Raw genomic sequence first — 17077 nt, 5'->3', positions numbered from 1 at the left:
CTGACACTCCGCAAACTACAGATAAAGAACAAATAATTTCATTCTTTCTTTTTTAATATAATTTATTGTCAAGTCGGCTAACATATAGTATATACAGTGTGCTCTTGGTTTTAGGGGTAGATTCCTGTGATTCATCACTTATATACAACACCTAGTGCTCATCCCAGTAAGTGCCCTCCTCAATGTCCATCACCCAGAACAAATAATTTCAAAGGCTGGTAGCATCTTGACAGCATAGCTGCTCTCTTGGTAATGTGGCACCAAAGACCCCCAAAATTATCACAGGAAATAGAAGTTTCACTTGCTAAATCCACCGGCTGGTCTTGGCACTCATCTTACTAGATGTCCTGGCAACATCTGACACAATTTTGACCCCCTTTTCTTCTAAACCATGTCCTCACTTGGCTACCAGGCTACCCCGTTCTCCTAGTTTCCTTCCCACCTCACTGGTGGCTCCATTTTCAGCTCCTTTTCATGGCTTTCCTTTAACATTAATGTTGTTATGTTGGTATGTGGGAGAACTCAATCTGGTCCTCTTTTCTTATTTGCACTTGGTTCCTTAGTGCATCCAGTCTCATGGTTTTAAGTGCCACCCATATGCTGATGTATACGAGTATTTGCAGCCCACGTCTTTCTTCCAAAGTCCAATTACACTGAAGTTCCCATTTCACCTCTCTGCTTGTATGTCCCAAAGGCATCTCAAAGTCATGTCCGAAACTGGACTCCCAATTTCCCTTTTACCATCCTGTTTCACCTGTAGCCTTTCACCATCTCAGCTGATGGCTATTTTGTCCTTCCAGTTGCTAATGCCTTTTGTTCTCAGACATTTGAGTCACTTGTACTCTTCTTTTTCACACTCTACTTGCAATCTACCTAGGATATCCTAGAATATATGCAGAATCCAACCACTTCCCACCTCTTGTAGGCTAACAGAATTTCTCATCTGAGTCTAAACCATCTCATCTGACTCCAAACCATCTTCCCAACAGGTGTTTCTGCTTCCACTCTTGCCTCCCTACCATGTATTCTTATTATAGTCGCCAATGTAGTATTGCAAAAACATGAGGCATTTAATAACATTGCTCCCAGTCTCAAAACCTGCAATGGATTCTACTTTATTCAAAGTAAAACACAAAATTGTTATAATCTACGAGACACTATATTATCTGGCCTCCATTTTTTTTTTTTCATATCTTTCTTCTTTTGTTCTTCTTTGCTTTTACTGGTCTCCTGTTCCTCCAATGTATCAGGCATGTTCCCACCTTATGTTTCTTCCAGATATTTGAGGGAGGAACATCCCAGTTTTATCTGCTTGTGATGCTCTTCCCCCAGATATTGGCTTGGCTAACTCACTTCAAGTTTTTTCAAATGTTCCCTTCCCAAAGGAGATTCACTCTGACTCTCCTATTTAAAACTATAACTAGTACCCCTCCAAACTCTGATCCCTTATACCTTGTTCATCGATTTTTCATAATACTTATTTTCTTCTATGTATATTTTTTATTATTTTAATTGTCTATCTCCCTTCTCTAGACATAAATTGCATGAAGGCAAGGATCTTTTAGTCTTTTGTTTCCTGATGTATTACCAGTGCCTAAACAGAGAAGCTATTCAGTAAATATTTGTCGAATTAATGATTGAATGCTTCTGAGTGCATTAAGGCCCATGGTAGACTTTTTCCTTATCTTTTAAAACGTTTAAGAGGGGCACTCTGGTGGCTCCGTCGGTTAAGTGCCCCACTCTTGATTTCAGCTAAGGTCATGATCTCATGGTTCGTGAGATCGAGCCCTTTGTTGGGCTCTGCACTGACAGCACAGAGCCTGCTTCGGATTCTATCTGTCTCCCTCTCTCTCTCTGCTTGGAATTCTCTCTCTGCCCTTCTCCCACTTGCACGTACATGTGTGCACTCAAAAATAAACATTTAAAAATATTAAAAAAAATTTTTAATGTTAATTTATTTTTGAAAGAGAGAGACAGAGTGCGAGTAGGGGAGGGGCAGAGAGAGAGAGGGAGACATAGACTCTGAAGCAGGCTCCAGACTCTGAGCTGTCAGTACAGAGCTCGACGCAGGGCTCAGACCCACCAACCGTGAGATCATGACCTGAGCTGAAGTCAGACGCTTAACCAACTGAGCCATCCAGGCGCCCCTGAAAATATTTTTAAAATATTTAAGGGTATATATTGTTTTGCACTGAAACATTAAAGAATTGATTGGAAATGTAGCATAAAAACTGTAATCACTAACTGTAGGTACAATCTAAATTTGGTTGGCTGCATACTGTTGTTTTTTTTTAAAGGGCAAACTGGAATAAGTCATATTCCCTGTAAAAGTCTTTCCACCTCCATATCATTTAACTGTCCTTAAATTCCCAGGTTATGACAAGTTTAAAATCAAGGAATTTATAAAAGTGAAGCACTTAAAAATCGTGTGTACATACTATTCACAAATAGATTTCTAGTTATTATTTGTGTCTTTCATCTGGTATTTAGAAACTACCTTATTGTTATTTTTTTAACGTGTCTGAGTCATTATCCCACTAAAAGTCTAAACTTTTCTTTCTCATTTAATTCCTTCAGGTCTATAAATGCAATTGAAGGCCCAAATTCAACATTCTTGAGCTTAGAGGTAATCCCCAGTAAAGATATTCACTAGTTTACATTAACAAATTTATCCTTATTTTATTAATTCTAAAATTCACATTTTTAACTCTTAATACCTCAGAAGCTAGGGTATTAAAAATACATAAAAATTGATGATCTTCTCTAGTTTATTTAACTGGATTTTTTTCTTTCTTAGTGGTACATAAAATAATGGTACATCTTGTAATAATGGAAATTTAAATCTGAATAAATACAACTTTTGCTGGCACATGTGGTTGAGTTAGGACTTAGTGACACAGCCTATTACTGAGATTATTTATGTGGTAATCCCAGGAGTCTGAGTAATGGTTGAAATTATACTATAAAGTTAATGTGATCAATTTTGTCATTTTAATCTGTTCAAATTTAATTCCACAAAGATTTTATAATGGGGCTTAGGCATTTTGAAGGGTAATGAATAGGAATAAAAAGGTATATACAGAAGCTCTGAAAATGATTCACATTTGTTTCGTATTTGGTGCCAAGTATTGATACTCTCAAACCACACAGTAAATGTTTTAAAAAGTCATGTAGTATGCATATATACAGAATATTCTTCCAGTGGGCTACCACTGTAAAACTAAGATACTTCTCATAGCTACTATTCTGTAGACTGGCTAAGTGCCACCTAACAATATTCAAACATCTCAGCTTGCATAGATGGATCTCTAAGACTTTAGTTTCCTTGTCAATGATAAGAAAGGGTTATTGAAAATCCTGAAAAGAACAGAAAAACTACTTTTTATTATTTGCTTAATAACACATCAGACATTCTTATATCTCTGTTCTTCTAATCATTCCCATTCATGGTTACAAACACAGAATATAACAGAGGCACTTAGAATTTTTCCTGATAAATAGATTTCCACAAAAATAAAACCATTTTAGAAGGAGGTCATTTATGAGTTCCTACTATCTGTTAAATATTATTCTTAAACCTGGGCCACAAAATGAAACATGCATAAAATTCATTTTTTGGCCTGAATATGTAAGAGTATTTTTTTTTTGTTATTAAAGAGTATATTTCCAAGCTAAGCTACGAAAAGAAAAAAGGTGAATTACTAATCTGGTTTAATGTATCCATTCACATCTATTAAACTTACCACAACATTTTCCAGAATAAGTTCTCCATAGGGCTCAAGAGTATACTTTCCTAATAAGTGAGTTAAACGAACATCGTCTTTTTTCCAGTTGATTGCTGGTGTGGGGATTCCATCAGCCACGCATGGAAGAATGGCTTGTGAATTCTCATTGACCGTATAGTGTACTTCTGTGCTTCGGATTCTAGGTGGTACTATGAAGAGTTTAAAAAAGATAGTCATTCATGATGTCGAATTCAACAGTATCCTCATTCACACTGAAAATCAGCACACAAAAGACTCTTTTGGGGATCATTTTGCCGCCAAGTAGTAAAATAAAGTCTATTAAGACATTGATTTGTTTGTTATCATGAAAGATGCCTATAGCAAAAACTTTAAGGGATTTGAATTTGTTGAATATATTCGAAATCAGTTTCTGAACAAGTGACATAGAACTAGATTAGGAATCTTTAGCTTTTATTTGGCTTCTGAAGTTTTTCTTAAGTTTCTTATTCTTATTGCAGTGAAGTAAAACAAACAAACTAGAGCAACAAAACCTCAAAATGCATCCATGATTGGATAATTACTGGATTTGTATCACAGACATATCGTGAGAACACACTAATAAAAGTCACCAGTTGAAAACACCATAAAACACTCCCCCCATATTGAATGTCACGAAGTGCTACAGAAAAAAAATTTATTGCAGTATTTCACATGTGTTTCAACAATTGCAAGTAAACCCAGGTCAAGACAATTCAGCTTTTATACTGTCACAGAGGAAATTTTGATAGTGATTTCAGAATTCTGTGCAAATACTTCCTATTCCTCAAATTACTTTGAACTGGAATTTAGGCAATACAGAAAGATCAATTGACTATTTTGTGTACTAACAAATACCTTAGGGGACTTGGAACTATGACATTTACTTCTAAAGAAAAGGCTTTAAAAGTATGTGGATCCTGAGAAACTTAACAGGAACCCATGGGGGAGGGGAAGGAAAAAAAAAAAAAAGAGGTTAGAGTGGGAGAGAGCCAAAGCATAAGAGACTCTTAAAAAATGAGAACAAACTCAGGGCTGATGGGGGGGTGGAGGGGGGATGGGTGATGAGTATCGAAGAAGGCATATTTTGGGATGAGCACTGGGTGTTGTATGGAAACCAATTTGACAATAAATTTCATATATTTAAAAATAAATAAATAAAAGCATTAAGAATACTTGGCTTAAAAAGTAAAAATACACCCCCCCAATGAATTTTGGAATTATTCCAACATATCAGAAATAGATTAATTTTAATGGCATTTTAAAAAGTGACAGGACAAAAGTTGTATTCAGCAAAAATTATTTTTTGATTATATGAGTAAATATATAAATCTTATATGAATGATTATATGCACAAACATAGATAATAGGGAAAACAAAAATGCATTTTGCTGAATGGAACATCGTAAATATTCGATTCATTTTTAATTAATTTATACTGTATTTTTATTAGCTCCTTTATCCTGGTTTCCTAGGGGTTGATATTTCAAGTTTGCTTGTGGTTACAAAGTTGCAACATTAGTATATTTACTTCAATTCATTCTTTTTCAAAATGAAAATGTTAAGGCTATGATTTTATATTTGATTTTAACCCTGGCCTACACACCATACATTTTGATATATAGACTCCTTATGTTTATTATTTTCTAAATAATATGAAAATAAAAACATATTCTTTGACCTGCTTGTTAACTGGAATGGTATTTTAAATTTGCCTGGGGTTGAGGTTTTGGCATTAAAAGATTTTTACATGTTTCTATCTTTATTGCATTGTGGGCAGGAATTGTGGCCTTATTTTTAAATCATATTAATGACTGTTTTATTGTTTAGTATATAGTCAATTTTGGTAAATTTTCTACAAATATTTAAGAAGGAGAACTATTATTTATTTGAAGCTAAAGAACTAATGTGTGTTGATTAGTTCAGTTATATTAACTGAAAGCAGGTATAAACCAGTGGGAGTATTTAGAAAACTCAGAAATGCTGATTTAAAAATTGGGGCTATTATTTATTTATTTATTCAATTAAAAATGTGTCTATTTGAAATCACTACTTTAATGCTGAAGTTGTAGAAAATTCAAATACACCTGAAAGATAAAAAACAGCTTTCACAAATTTTTTTTAAAAAAGAAAAAAGCAGAAACTCACCATTATAAGAATTACCTCTAAAAACAGCAGTTGAAAAGAGTTTGTTTCCTAACATTGATATCAATAGGTGGTCTATCTTTAGTTTAAAATACATTAACAACTAAAATATTTCAATGCTGATCCTTAGATATTTTGTTAGTTGTCTGAATACAAAGAAAGATTTTTTTTCTATTATAAAAATATACTTGTAAATATTTTGCTACTTTAAAATAATGAATCAAATAGGTTTCCAACTCTCATTAGGTTCATACTATATTTATAATGTATCTCACGTGGTGGTTAGTTTTGAGTCAATATCATTTGCAACTTGAGAAGTAAAGCAGAATAATCACAAAACACAAATGGATCCCATAAATAGGATCAGTAGCCAAAGTATAAATCCCAATAAGCATAAGATGAGGGGATTACTGGCAACACATTAATTATTTTGGCTATCTTAAGGAAATCTTTCTCACACACATATAATCACAGCTTTTCTTTTGCCCACACAAATAACCAGAGCCTACATATTAGAAAGGTAAGTGTACCTACACAACCACACACACACACACACACACACACACACACACACACACACCACTTTGGATTACGGGTTTTGCATGGCTTTGACTTTCACCCTATCTTTTCTTGGTGGTCTTTTCTCTTTGCCACGGCAATGTAGCAGATTGAAATAATGTCAAACAACCTACCATGGACAGTGAGCTTGGCGCTCGTGCTGCTTGATCCTGCCACGTTAGCTGCCATGCACGTGTACTGGCCAGCATCATCAGGCTGAGCAAATGCTATCTGCAGGGCCCCAGAGCTGAGGATGCGTTGGCGGACTGATTCCATAACCGCATGCCCATCTTTATGCCAGGTAATATCAGGTGGTGGGAGGCCATCTGCCTCACATGGTAGGGAGATGGGTTTATCCACAGCAGTGGTATATTCCTTTGGATGAGGGCTAATGACTGGAGGAACTAAAAGATACAAAGTTTATCTTAAAAGCATACACTAGGGTATTACTCCAGCAAAGTGAAGTCACACTGAAAAGAAACAAAATCCCGACTTTACCGTATTATCATTGAAGGATCACTACACTGTTTTCATTGGCAAAGAAAATTCTTTGAGCCACTTTCAGAAAATTATTCTCTACATAGTTAATAAATGTAAATGATAAGCAATTTTAAATGAGGGCATAACTATATGTTCCTGATACTACATGCCTAGAAAATAGAAAATTTAGGTTGTGTCAACAGAGGCATTTTCTTTAACATACTGTATTATGTGATTCACTTCAGCTATCTAAACTTTCAGAATAGACCCCTTCAAGGTTTAAAAATCATTCCACTGCTGAGAGATACTTTTACTCAAATATTTCCTACAGTGGTTAGTGTCTCAAATACAGTGGCCACATTTAACAAAGTACTGTTTGAATGACTGAATAAATAAATGAATAGATCATGGAAAAGAATTATACAGATAAAACTATTCCCACTTTTTCAGAAAGCTATGGAAGAGCTTATGATAAGGAATTCTCTTCCTAGTGATTAGAGTAGGTTGATTACCATTTAGGGATTGGCCTGGATCTTTTGTTGAGCCTCAAAGAAATATTAAATAATTGTGAGAGAGCAATCAAACACAAAGGAGGAAAAACTAGTCACAAGTACACAGGAGAGAAAGGAGAGGATGACCCACCCGTGTCACTGAAAGTCCAGAGAAGTGACAAAGTGCCGAGGACAATGACAGTAAAAATATCCTTTTAAGCATGTGCAGACAAAACCCACAAACAACAAAAACTACTACCCATTCAAGAAAGTTGAAGAGAGAAGCAAAGCCAACAGTATTCACTGTTACCATATTCAGAATGTGTAGTGGAATCACAAATGAGATCTCAGAGATCCACTGATCCAAGCAACACTCTGTGCATGGCAAGTCCCGGAGACCTAGAACTATCTGCTGTATCTCCAGAGGATATGGAGATGTGGTCAACCACACAGAGAACAAATTTTAAGATACACTACTGGTGGTGAGTAAAATAAAATCAGCAAGTTGTGAAAAAATACAAACAACCATATTAAAATCATTATTTGGTTGGGCTTGTATTTGCTATTATATACTGTTTCTGCAAGAAGAGAGATTTGGTTCAGAATTTTCATGCCTCTAAAGCATGCAGTTATTTCTGGTTGCTTTTGAAATGTTGAAATGCTATTAATCACCTACTGTGTTTCTTTGTCCCATAACTGCTCAGATTTTAATCAATTTTAATCAATTAGTGAAGGAAAAAAACCCTCCTATATGGAACTGTTCTTTCCATGATCTCCATGTTGCCAAAACCAATGAATATTTATTGGTCCTTATCCCAACTGACCTCTCACTCACATTCAACAAATTGTCCACTCCCTTCTTGAAATGATCTCCTCTCCTAGTTTTCATACGGCTTTCCTCCAACATCTCTGCCTGCTCCTTTGTATTCTTTTCTAGCATCCTCTCTTTCCTCAGACTGTTTCTTAAACAATGCACAGTACTGGGTCTTTGTTTTTAGTTCTTTTCGGTCCAAATTCCCATCCAGTCTTGTGGGCTGAAATACACTGATTACTTCCAAATTTATATCTTATACTATACTTCTCGAGCTCTGGATCCATAAATATTCAATTCCATTTGATATCTCCACTTGGATTTCTAATAGTTTCCCACCTCTAACAGGATCAATCAGGAATCATGTCTTCCTTCCTCTAAAACCTGTTCCTCCCCTTGCACCTCCCCATGGCACTATCATCCACTCACTAGCTCAAGCCCAAAGTCCAGGAAACATCATTAATTCTTCTCTTTTCCTAACCTCCAAAATCTGATTCATCAGCCATTCTGACAGTTACATCTCCAAAAGTATCTTATCCATCACTTTTTTCATTTACCCCTGCAATTTACAGAGCCGCTCCCACTCCCAGCCTGTAACACGGTGCTTGGAGGACCCAAAGAGTTCCTCCAGCTCTAGCCTTGCCCCTTCTCTAAACCAATACCTACACGACATCAAAAGAGATCTTCCTAAAGCCAGATAAGCAACATGGTTAAACCCTTAGAAGGCTTCCCACTGCATAGAGAAGAAAGTACAACTTTTGTGTGGTCCCTCTGACCTTCCATGCATTGGCCCGCCTTCTTTTCGGACTTCCTTTCCATTTTGCCAGCCTTCTCCTTCTTCACCGCTCTCCACCACACTGGCATGCTTCTTTTCTTACTCTTTCCTCCTTTGGGGCCATTGCACATGCTGCCCTCTCTCCTGGGGACACTCTGCCACTTTTGCACGGCTCATCCTAGCTCATCATTCAGGTCTCAGCTTAAATGGTACCCCTTCAGAGAAGGCTGCTTCTTAAAGCCCACTTTAGCCACTAAGGTAAGGTGGTCCCTACGTTTCCCCATGATTCCATCTCAGCCTTTTTTTTTTTCTGCTTAACACGTTAGAACTTATAATTATTTCATTTGTTTGGTAGTTTAGTTTTTTTCCCTTTTCCACACTATAAAGGAAGCATCATGTCTGTAATGTTTAATGTATTTCCACTTATTATTCCAATAAATATTTATTGAGAAAATGTTGAAAAATATAAAGAAATTAGATTTATGATGTGCAGTTAGGTGAGCTTTACTGTAGTCATTAATTCATCATAGGAAAATCATACTATAAGGAAATTCAAAATCAGCTAATGCAAATTCAGTAGCTCAGAACCTGCCTCCAGGTGTCTTCTTCACTCACAAAAACAATGTATGCAAATATGAATATTGTGTTCAGAAAATAACAGTTAAATGTGAAAAAAAAACCCTGCTTTGTCTACAGAATAATTTTTGCCTGTCAAATTGCTTAACTGTAATTATGATTTTTTTGTTTCATGATTTTTATGACTTGAAAAATTATGATTTGTTTTTGGAGTGGGTATTACAATGTAGTGTTTCATAATGTATCCAATGCAGTATTTTGGAGAGAATGGTTTTAAAAATCACTTTAATTATGTGCCACAATGAAATAGAGTACCACATGGAAGTTTGTAGAAGTCCAAAATTACTCTGAGATGCCTCAGTTTTCTTACACAAACAATGACCCTCCCCCCAAATCCCCAAACATTAACTTTTCTCCTTCATAAGAGTGATAGAAAAACGCATTGTATAATGTAAACTCAGAATGTTGACAACTATGGCAGCATCATTATTTTAGATAAATGAAATGTGGCATCCATCGTTACAAGCATCTTTGCAATGAAGACATAGAGATGAATTATTTAGGTACCTTGAACATTTAATTTGATTTTGCCTAAGGCTGTACCAGCTGGATTCTGAGCCACACACATGTAAGTGCCAGCATCTTCTCTGACGGCTCTGGAGATCTGCAAGCCGCCACTAGGGAGAACTGCATGACTTTTGCCTGCATTGCAATTGTGAAAGCAGGGTAAAAATAATTTTTATTAAAAATTCTTTCATTAAAAGATAATACTGACTTCTGAATTATAAAACACTGTTTTTTTTGTGATTTTCTTGATATAAACACTGGTAGGTACCTGAAGCGATGACATTGATGCCTTCTTTTTGCCAAGTAATGAAAGGACTGGGTGTCCCTGTTGCCTCACATGGTAATAAAATTGGATTGTTTACAATGACGTCTAGTTCACTTGGCTGAGGCTGAATGACTGGAGGCTCTGTAAGAACCAATCAACAGAGAAAGCAATGGCACCAGTTAGTGGCAGGAACATCTAAAGTAGCCATGGGTTAAACATGCCCAGATTCATATTTCCAAATTTTTAGTGATCTGCTTGTGCTAGGGAGAAGAAAATATTGACCGTATTACATTTTTTTGAGTCTTGCAACTGTAGGCAGTTTCCATTAGAAGACTAGAAGCAGGGGTGCCTGGGTGGCTCAGTTGGTTGAGCCAGGTCATGATCTCAGGTAATTATCTCATGGTTTGTGTTTGAGCCCCACATCGGGCTCTCTGCTGTCAGTATGGAGACTGCTTCAGATCCCCTGTTCCCTCCCTCTCTGCACCTCCCCACTTGCTCTCACTCTCTCTGTCTCTTTTAAAAATAAAAAAAAACATTAAAAAACAAAAAGACTAGAAGCAGGAATAGATTACAGCAATTCAAGAAAAAAATAACATAGGGGTTGTTTTGTGTGGTTTGTCATCTGTAGGTTTTGTGTTTTTTTTTTTTTTTTTTAGTCTTTTGACTAGTACCTATCAATCTTTCATATTCCCAAGATATTACCAGGTTTCATAACTCTAGAGAGTACATCCATCCCTTCAAGAATAAACATGACTTGAAGAAAAAACAACAAGCTTTTAATGAAAAGTAACCTTCATACCGTGGACACGAAGGGTCACGTGTCGATGTGCAGAACCAGCTGCATTCCTGGCAACACAAGTGTATCTTCCAGCATGGTTGAACTGAGTGGCAGACATTTCAATTGCTCCTAAAAAGAAAAAAAGTTTTTATGCACAGTGTGTCCATTTTTTCTGCAACCATTTTTCTGGTTCAATAAACTAGGTTTCTCTGATTTTGTGTTTTTGTCCCTATAGCACAGTGGTGCTTGGCTTATATGCATACTTGCATCCCCTGAAGTGCCTAACACAGTGCCTTTTGGTTATTATTAATGACTTCATTTAGGCAAAATTTACAACCATAAAATTCACCCAATTAAATGTACACTTCAATGATTTTTAGCTTAATTACAGCTACATGGCACAACTATCACAATCTAATTTTTAGAACATTCCTATTACCCTAAAAAGAAATCTCATCCTATTTACAGTCACGTCTCACTCCCAACCCCAGCCCCAGGCAATCGCTAATCTCTTCACATTCTCCGTATATTTGCCCTTTCTGAACATTTCATGCATTTGCAATCATACAGATGGCTTGAGTCCGATTACCTTTGCTGTGAGCAGAGTTTGTGAGTTTCATCTGTTGTAGCATGTGCCAATTTTTGCCCTATTTTTTTTGCTCTATTTTATTGATAAATAGAATTTCATTATGTGGATTATCCATATTTTGTTTATTCATTCACCAGTTGGTGGACATTTGGATTGTTTCTCCTTTGTGTACTGTGCATAATGCTGTATGAACATTTGCATACAAGTCTTTGTGTGGACATATGTTTTCATTTCCTAGGAATGGAGCTGCTGGGTCACATGGTAACTCTGTTTAATACTTTGAGAAAGTTCCAAACTGTTCTCTTAACACAATACCTTGTGCTGAAGGGTACTTCATTTCTATTTTATAATTTTAATTGCTACCAATCTATATAGGTTTCTGAGACAGCCAAAATACTTTGCTTTAAAAGCCAAGTTCTACCCCGCGAATGATCTTCCATTATTTCCCTTCTATTGAGAAAATAAATTCCCTTAGAATAATATGCACAGATGCATAAACCCCAGGATGTTAGTTGCTACTTTAGTTTATCTCTAATGCACCCTCCCAACTTAGGGGATCAGCTTTCAGAAACACCAGTGTGAATTACCTATATTTTCATTGAGGTGAATTTTTTTTTCTCTTTCAATACATAAACTTTATAAATGATGGCTGCTACCACTCTCAAAAATTACCCATCCTAGCACTTATCACCCAACCTTCCCTACCTACTCAATTATAAAAACCTTGAAAACAAGAACCCTCTTAGTTTTATAACCTCAGAAACTCGGTGGAGTCTCTAACTTATTTTAGGCATTAAATGTTTGTTAAATGAATGGAGATTCTTTTTGGCCAATGGAGGGAGTATTGCTCACTCAAAAGCAACCCATGAACTTGTAAAACCTTAGCATCAGTAAATATGGACATAAAATTCCAATGATCATGATTATATTCAGTTATTGTTATTTTGTTTCCAGATTTTTTTTCTCTCCTGTTCTCTAATTCCCCTTCCCACTCTAACTGCCTTTCCCCCCAGGTGCCTAAGTCTAGGAATAAAAATGTATTTTATTCTTTTATTTGGGTACCAAAAAAAGGCCAGGTGAAGCCATCTATTCATGATTAATCTAATCATAGACGTGTAATCACTGAACTTGGCCTTACCTGATGACAGAATTCTATAACCGTCTCCCCTGGGAAGTAGTCTTATCCCATTTTTTGTCCAGTGGATTGAGGGAAATGGAACTCCCGAAGCAGTGCAAGTAATCACCGTTGGGGCGTGTTTGGTTACCAGGAAGTCTGTAGGCTCGTCAGCTATGGAAGGTGGAACTAAAACAACAATAACAAGAAGAAGAAAGTACACATTTGCAACTCTTCCAGATTTCCAAACTCTTATCATACATCTTTCTTTTCCTACACTGAAAGTGAATGTTAGGTAAGTGGAAAAAGAAGCCCTGTTGTAAGGTAGTGGAATGATGAAATGTATGATGATAGTAAGTATCAATCCATACAGGAAGCCAGTTCTACCTTGGACAGTGAGATCCACAGTTCTTTTATCCTCTCCGGCATCATTTGTCACAGTGCACTCATAGGTTGCAGTGTCATCCACAGAAGGGGAAATAATTACTAGTGAACCTGAAGAAAGGAGCCTAGAAGAAATATTTCAAAGAAATGATGTACTATATATCATTTTTCATAAATGTTGTTTCAACATGGTACCATGTTGTGAATTGAGGGAAATGGAATTCTTTCCTCATGTTAAAATGAGGAGTCTCTCTGATACTTCATATATCAGACTTTTTTATATGGGCAATGGGTTAACAGAGCCCTAACCTTGAGATTTATAGGAAGCAGCTGGGTGGATTGTTCGAAGAGGGCATCCTGCATTTTCTGAATGCTTCTATCATGATCAACCATGCTCTTCTAAGTGAAATACAGTAAAATGGGCACACTGATGATAGCTATTGTTGATTGAGCATTGAATACATTCTGGCACCATCTCAACTGTTTCACATAAACTATCTCTAAATTTCACAATAGCTTTGTAGATTGGTACTTGATTATGTCCATTGATGGACAGGTAATTACAACTCTGTCTGTCTTGCATGTTTCCCTCCTTCACATGTCTCCTTACATGTGCTGGACATCTTAGAGATGCATCGTACATACGTCAATAAGTCCTTTTCCTAATGTCTAATCAATTAAAAACTAAAGTGATCTAGATCATTTCAAATATTTAAGAGCTTTAATAAATATACATATATTATTCTAAGTAAATCTAAATAAAATATCTACTTTCTTACTGCAAAGTGTGTGCTGATGGAATAAAAATGATTTGATTTAATGGGAATACATTTGACATGCTTTTTTATTCAATGGTATTGTATATTTTCCATATAGTGTATATCTTCAAGTCACTAGACTCCCGCTACCCAAAGAATAAAAGGGTGAGAAAGAGAGAGAAACAACAGAATTCCAAGTGAAACACTCCTGTTTTCATATTTCCTGATTATCAGAATTATTGTCAAAGTAGACCTATGAGAACATTTGGCAAATCCTTTGACGAGGTATCTATCCATTAACTTAATTGAGATACAATAAATGATGCTCATCTTAAATATCAGAAATTCCTAGTGATTTAGAGGTTAGCTTTTAAAAACCATACACTGTCATATTATGAGCTACTGGAAGTAAAGCTGGGAGAATGCAAAAAATTGGAGAAAATGGTATATTCCCTCATGCTATCAAATACCTAAGGTGTATTTCAAGGTTCAGAATTTTATTTTTTATTCTACGGCTACAGCTAGTATTAATTTTACAGAATAGTTTTTCTTTTATACCAAATGATGCTTTAACTTTTTGTCTTTATAAAAATCTAAAAGGTGCTAAAAAGTAAAGCAGAATAGGAATCTAATCTTGCAGATCTCTCTGACCTTCATTCATAAGGTTTATGAATGGAGAAGTTGAACCTATAATTCAAAAAAAGCTTTTAGGTTGAAAAACTAATTTCACATTAAGAAAAAATATATACTCTATATACTAGCTAATTCCTCAAACATGTATAGGCTTCAAACATGTATGTAAAGGCTGTCCCCATTGTATGTATATATATGCTGTCCCCATTGATAGAGATGAAATATTAATTCTTTTTAAAATAATGTTTCTAGGGGTGCCTAGGTGTCTCAGTTGGTTGAGCGTCCAACTTTGGCTCAGGTCATGATCTTGCGCTCTGTGAGTTCCAGCCCCGCATCGGGCTCTGTGCTGACAGCTCAGAGCCTGGAGCCTGATTCGGATTCTGTGTCACCCTCTCTCTCTCTGGCCCTCCCCCGTTCATGCTCTGTCTCTCTCTGTCTCAAAAATAAATAAACGTTAAAAAAATTAAAAAAAAATAATGTTTCTAAATAGTAGGTGGGGGTTTTCAATTAAATTATTCCTTACTAAAAAAATAAAAATAAAAAAATAAATTATTCCTTACTGGGGCGTCTGGGTGGCTCAGTCAGTTAAGCGTCTGATTTTGGCTCAGGTCATGATCTCACCGTCCATGAGTTCGAACCCTGCTTCAGGCTCTGTGCTGACAGCTCGGAGCCTGGAGCCTGCTTCAGATTCTGTCTCTCTCTCTCTCTCTCTTTCTGCCCCTCCCCTGCTTGCACCCTGTCTCTCTCAAAAATAAACAAATATTAAAAAGTTAAAAAAAATTATTCCTTACCTGTATGAATTCTGATTTTGATCTACATTAAGAAGATGCCCATTTTTCTTCCATTTGATTGATGGTTTTGGTATCCCAGTAGCCTCACAAGCCAGAGTAGTTTGAACATTTACTGTTACAGTTATGTTGGTAGGACCCAGAGCAATGGATGGAGGAACTAAAACAAAGTCAACAAATAGGAGGGTAACACATTCAGCAAATAGTATGCCACCTGAAGTATTTCTGCCAGACTGAAATTAATCACTGGTAACTTGCCCCCTAATCATGAACTTGATCAGGCTCTGTGAATTTAAATAGTGTTGTGATGGTGCTAGCCACAGTGAGGAGAAAACATGGATCTTGACTGTTCGCAATAGAGTGTGGTACACTCGCGTAGCCCCGGATATCAAGGTCTTTATGATCTCACTGGTTTAGGCTATCAAAGAACATTTAACCCAAAGATTAGATGTCATTCACAGAAGTATATTTACCATGGACCTGTAAATCTATTCGCCTGCGGTCTGTTCCAGCAGCATTGGTAGCCATACACAAATATCGTCCAGTGTCTGTGACATGTGCTGACTGGATGTGAAGGAATCCATTTTCCAAGATGGAGTATCTACAAGAAAGATCACAAGTGAAGTCCCCGGAATCAGCCTTTTCTGATTATTCACATTTTGACTGAGAGTATTTTACAAGACTTATAGTTAAATCCGTTTTTTTTGGTCTTTTCCTGCTTTAGAAATTCACAATACCCTGGGTGGAAAAGGGGGATATTCTGCAAAGATGCATAGCAGATGGACTTGTGCTCTTGGAGGAAATATAATCATTATGTTTTTGGACATAAGCCTTACGATTATGCTTTTAAAATAGTATGTGTTGATTCTCATATAAAGATGAGGATACTAGTATTAAATATAACAAGACCAAAACAATACATTGGAAAAAAAGATTCAAGAATTTATATTTCAGTTAGTACAGTATTTTTCGTCCTTCTCCAGAACTGTTACCTTGCGTGACCTGCAGATAGAACAGCTCCATCCTTTCTCCATGTTACCCTCGGGGTCGGCACACCCCCAGCAAGGCACTCCAATACAGTCGACCTATTTACGTGAACGACAAGACTCTGGGGGCCGCTCTTTATGTTTGGAGGAACTGCGCAAGAGAGGTATGTGGAAAACTTCATTCACATTAATAACACAGCCTGAACTAAGACTCTGAAGAGGTAATACAAGGTTAGCTTTGAGTCAAAGGTACAGCTTTGCCTGCGGCTAATTCAGGTTAGTATAAACAGAATTGGGGTTTAATTCCTAAAGTCTTACTCAAGAAACTCCATGTTGAAAAACAAAGCACCGGTTGGGGGAAGGAGGTTTTAAATCCCTGATATGGTGTGTGAAATCTGGCTTTCCTGGAGAGACGCTTGAATAAAAATTAGCTCTGGTCTGATGCAAATTAAAGATGATATTTCTTATTTCTCTTTGGCCAAATAATGGTCAGGGAATGTTAGCACTGGAACAGCTTCACTTTAAATAAAGAACAGACAGTGGGCCGGTCTAATGAAAAGCACATCTGTGATTAATCATGCAAGTCTCAGAGTATGTATTTTATTAATCGTTGAGTTC

The 17077-nt window shown here is 36.5% G+C and overlaps 1 protein-coding gene across 4 annotated transcripts in view; it reads right to left on the bottom strand.

Moving 5' to 3' along the window:
- The window catches only part of HMCN1 (hemicentin 1), a 495740-nt gene that overhangs the window by 51670 nt on the left and 426993 nt on the right, over positions 1-17077 (bottom strand). For all 4 annotated transcript variants that reach the window (XM_053909192.1, XM_019426820.2, XM_019426835.2 and 1 more), the window contains 10 exons: positions 16466-16610; positions 15947-16074; positions 15477-15633; positions 13298-13419; positions 12935-13099; positions 11229-11336; positions 10433-10570; positions 10165-10299; positions 6599-6868; positions 3744-3934 (listed from right to left, as the gene is read on the bottom strand). In XM_053909192.1, coding sequence (XP_053765167.1) covers positions 3744-3934; positions 6599-6868; positions 10165-10299; positions 10433-10570; positions 11229-11336; positions 12935-13099; positions 13298-13419; positions 15477-15633; positions 15947-16074; positions 16466-16610 — 1559 coding nt within the window. The remainder of the gene's footprint in view (positions 1-3743; positions 3935-6598; positions 6869-10164; positions 10300-10432; positions 10571-11228; positions 11337-12934; positions 13100-13297; positions 13420-15476; positions 15634-15946; positions 16075-16465; positions 16611-17077) is intronic.

The sequence above is a fragment of the Panthera pardus genome, unplaced genomic scaffold (genome assembly GCF_024362965.1).
Source record: "Panthera pardus isolate Hobbes unplaced genomic scaffold, ASM2436296v1 HiC_scaffold_21, whole genome shotgun sequence".
Taxonomy (NCBI): Eukaryota; Metazoa; Chordata; class Mammalia; order Carnivora; family Felidae; genus Panthera; species Panthera pardus.
This window is presented reverse-complemented; position numbering and strand designations above follow the sequence as displayed.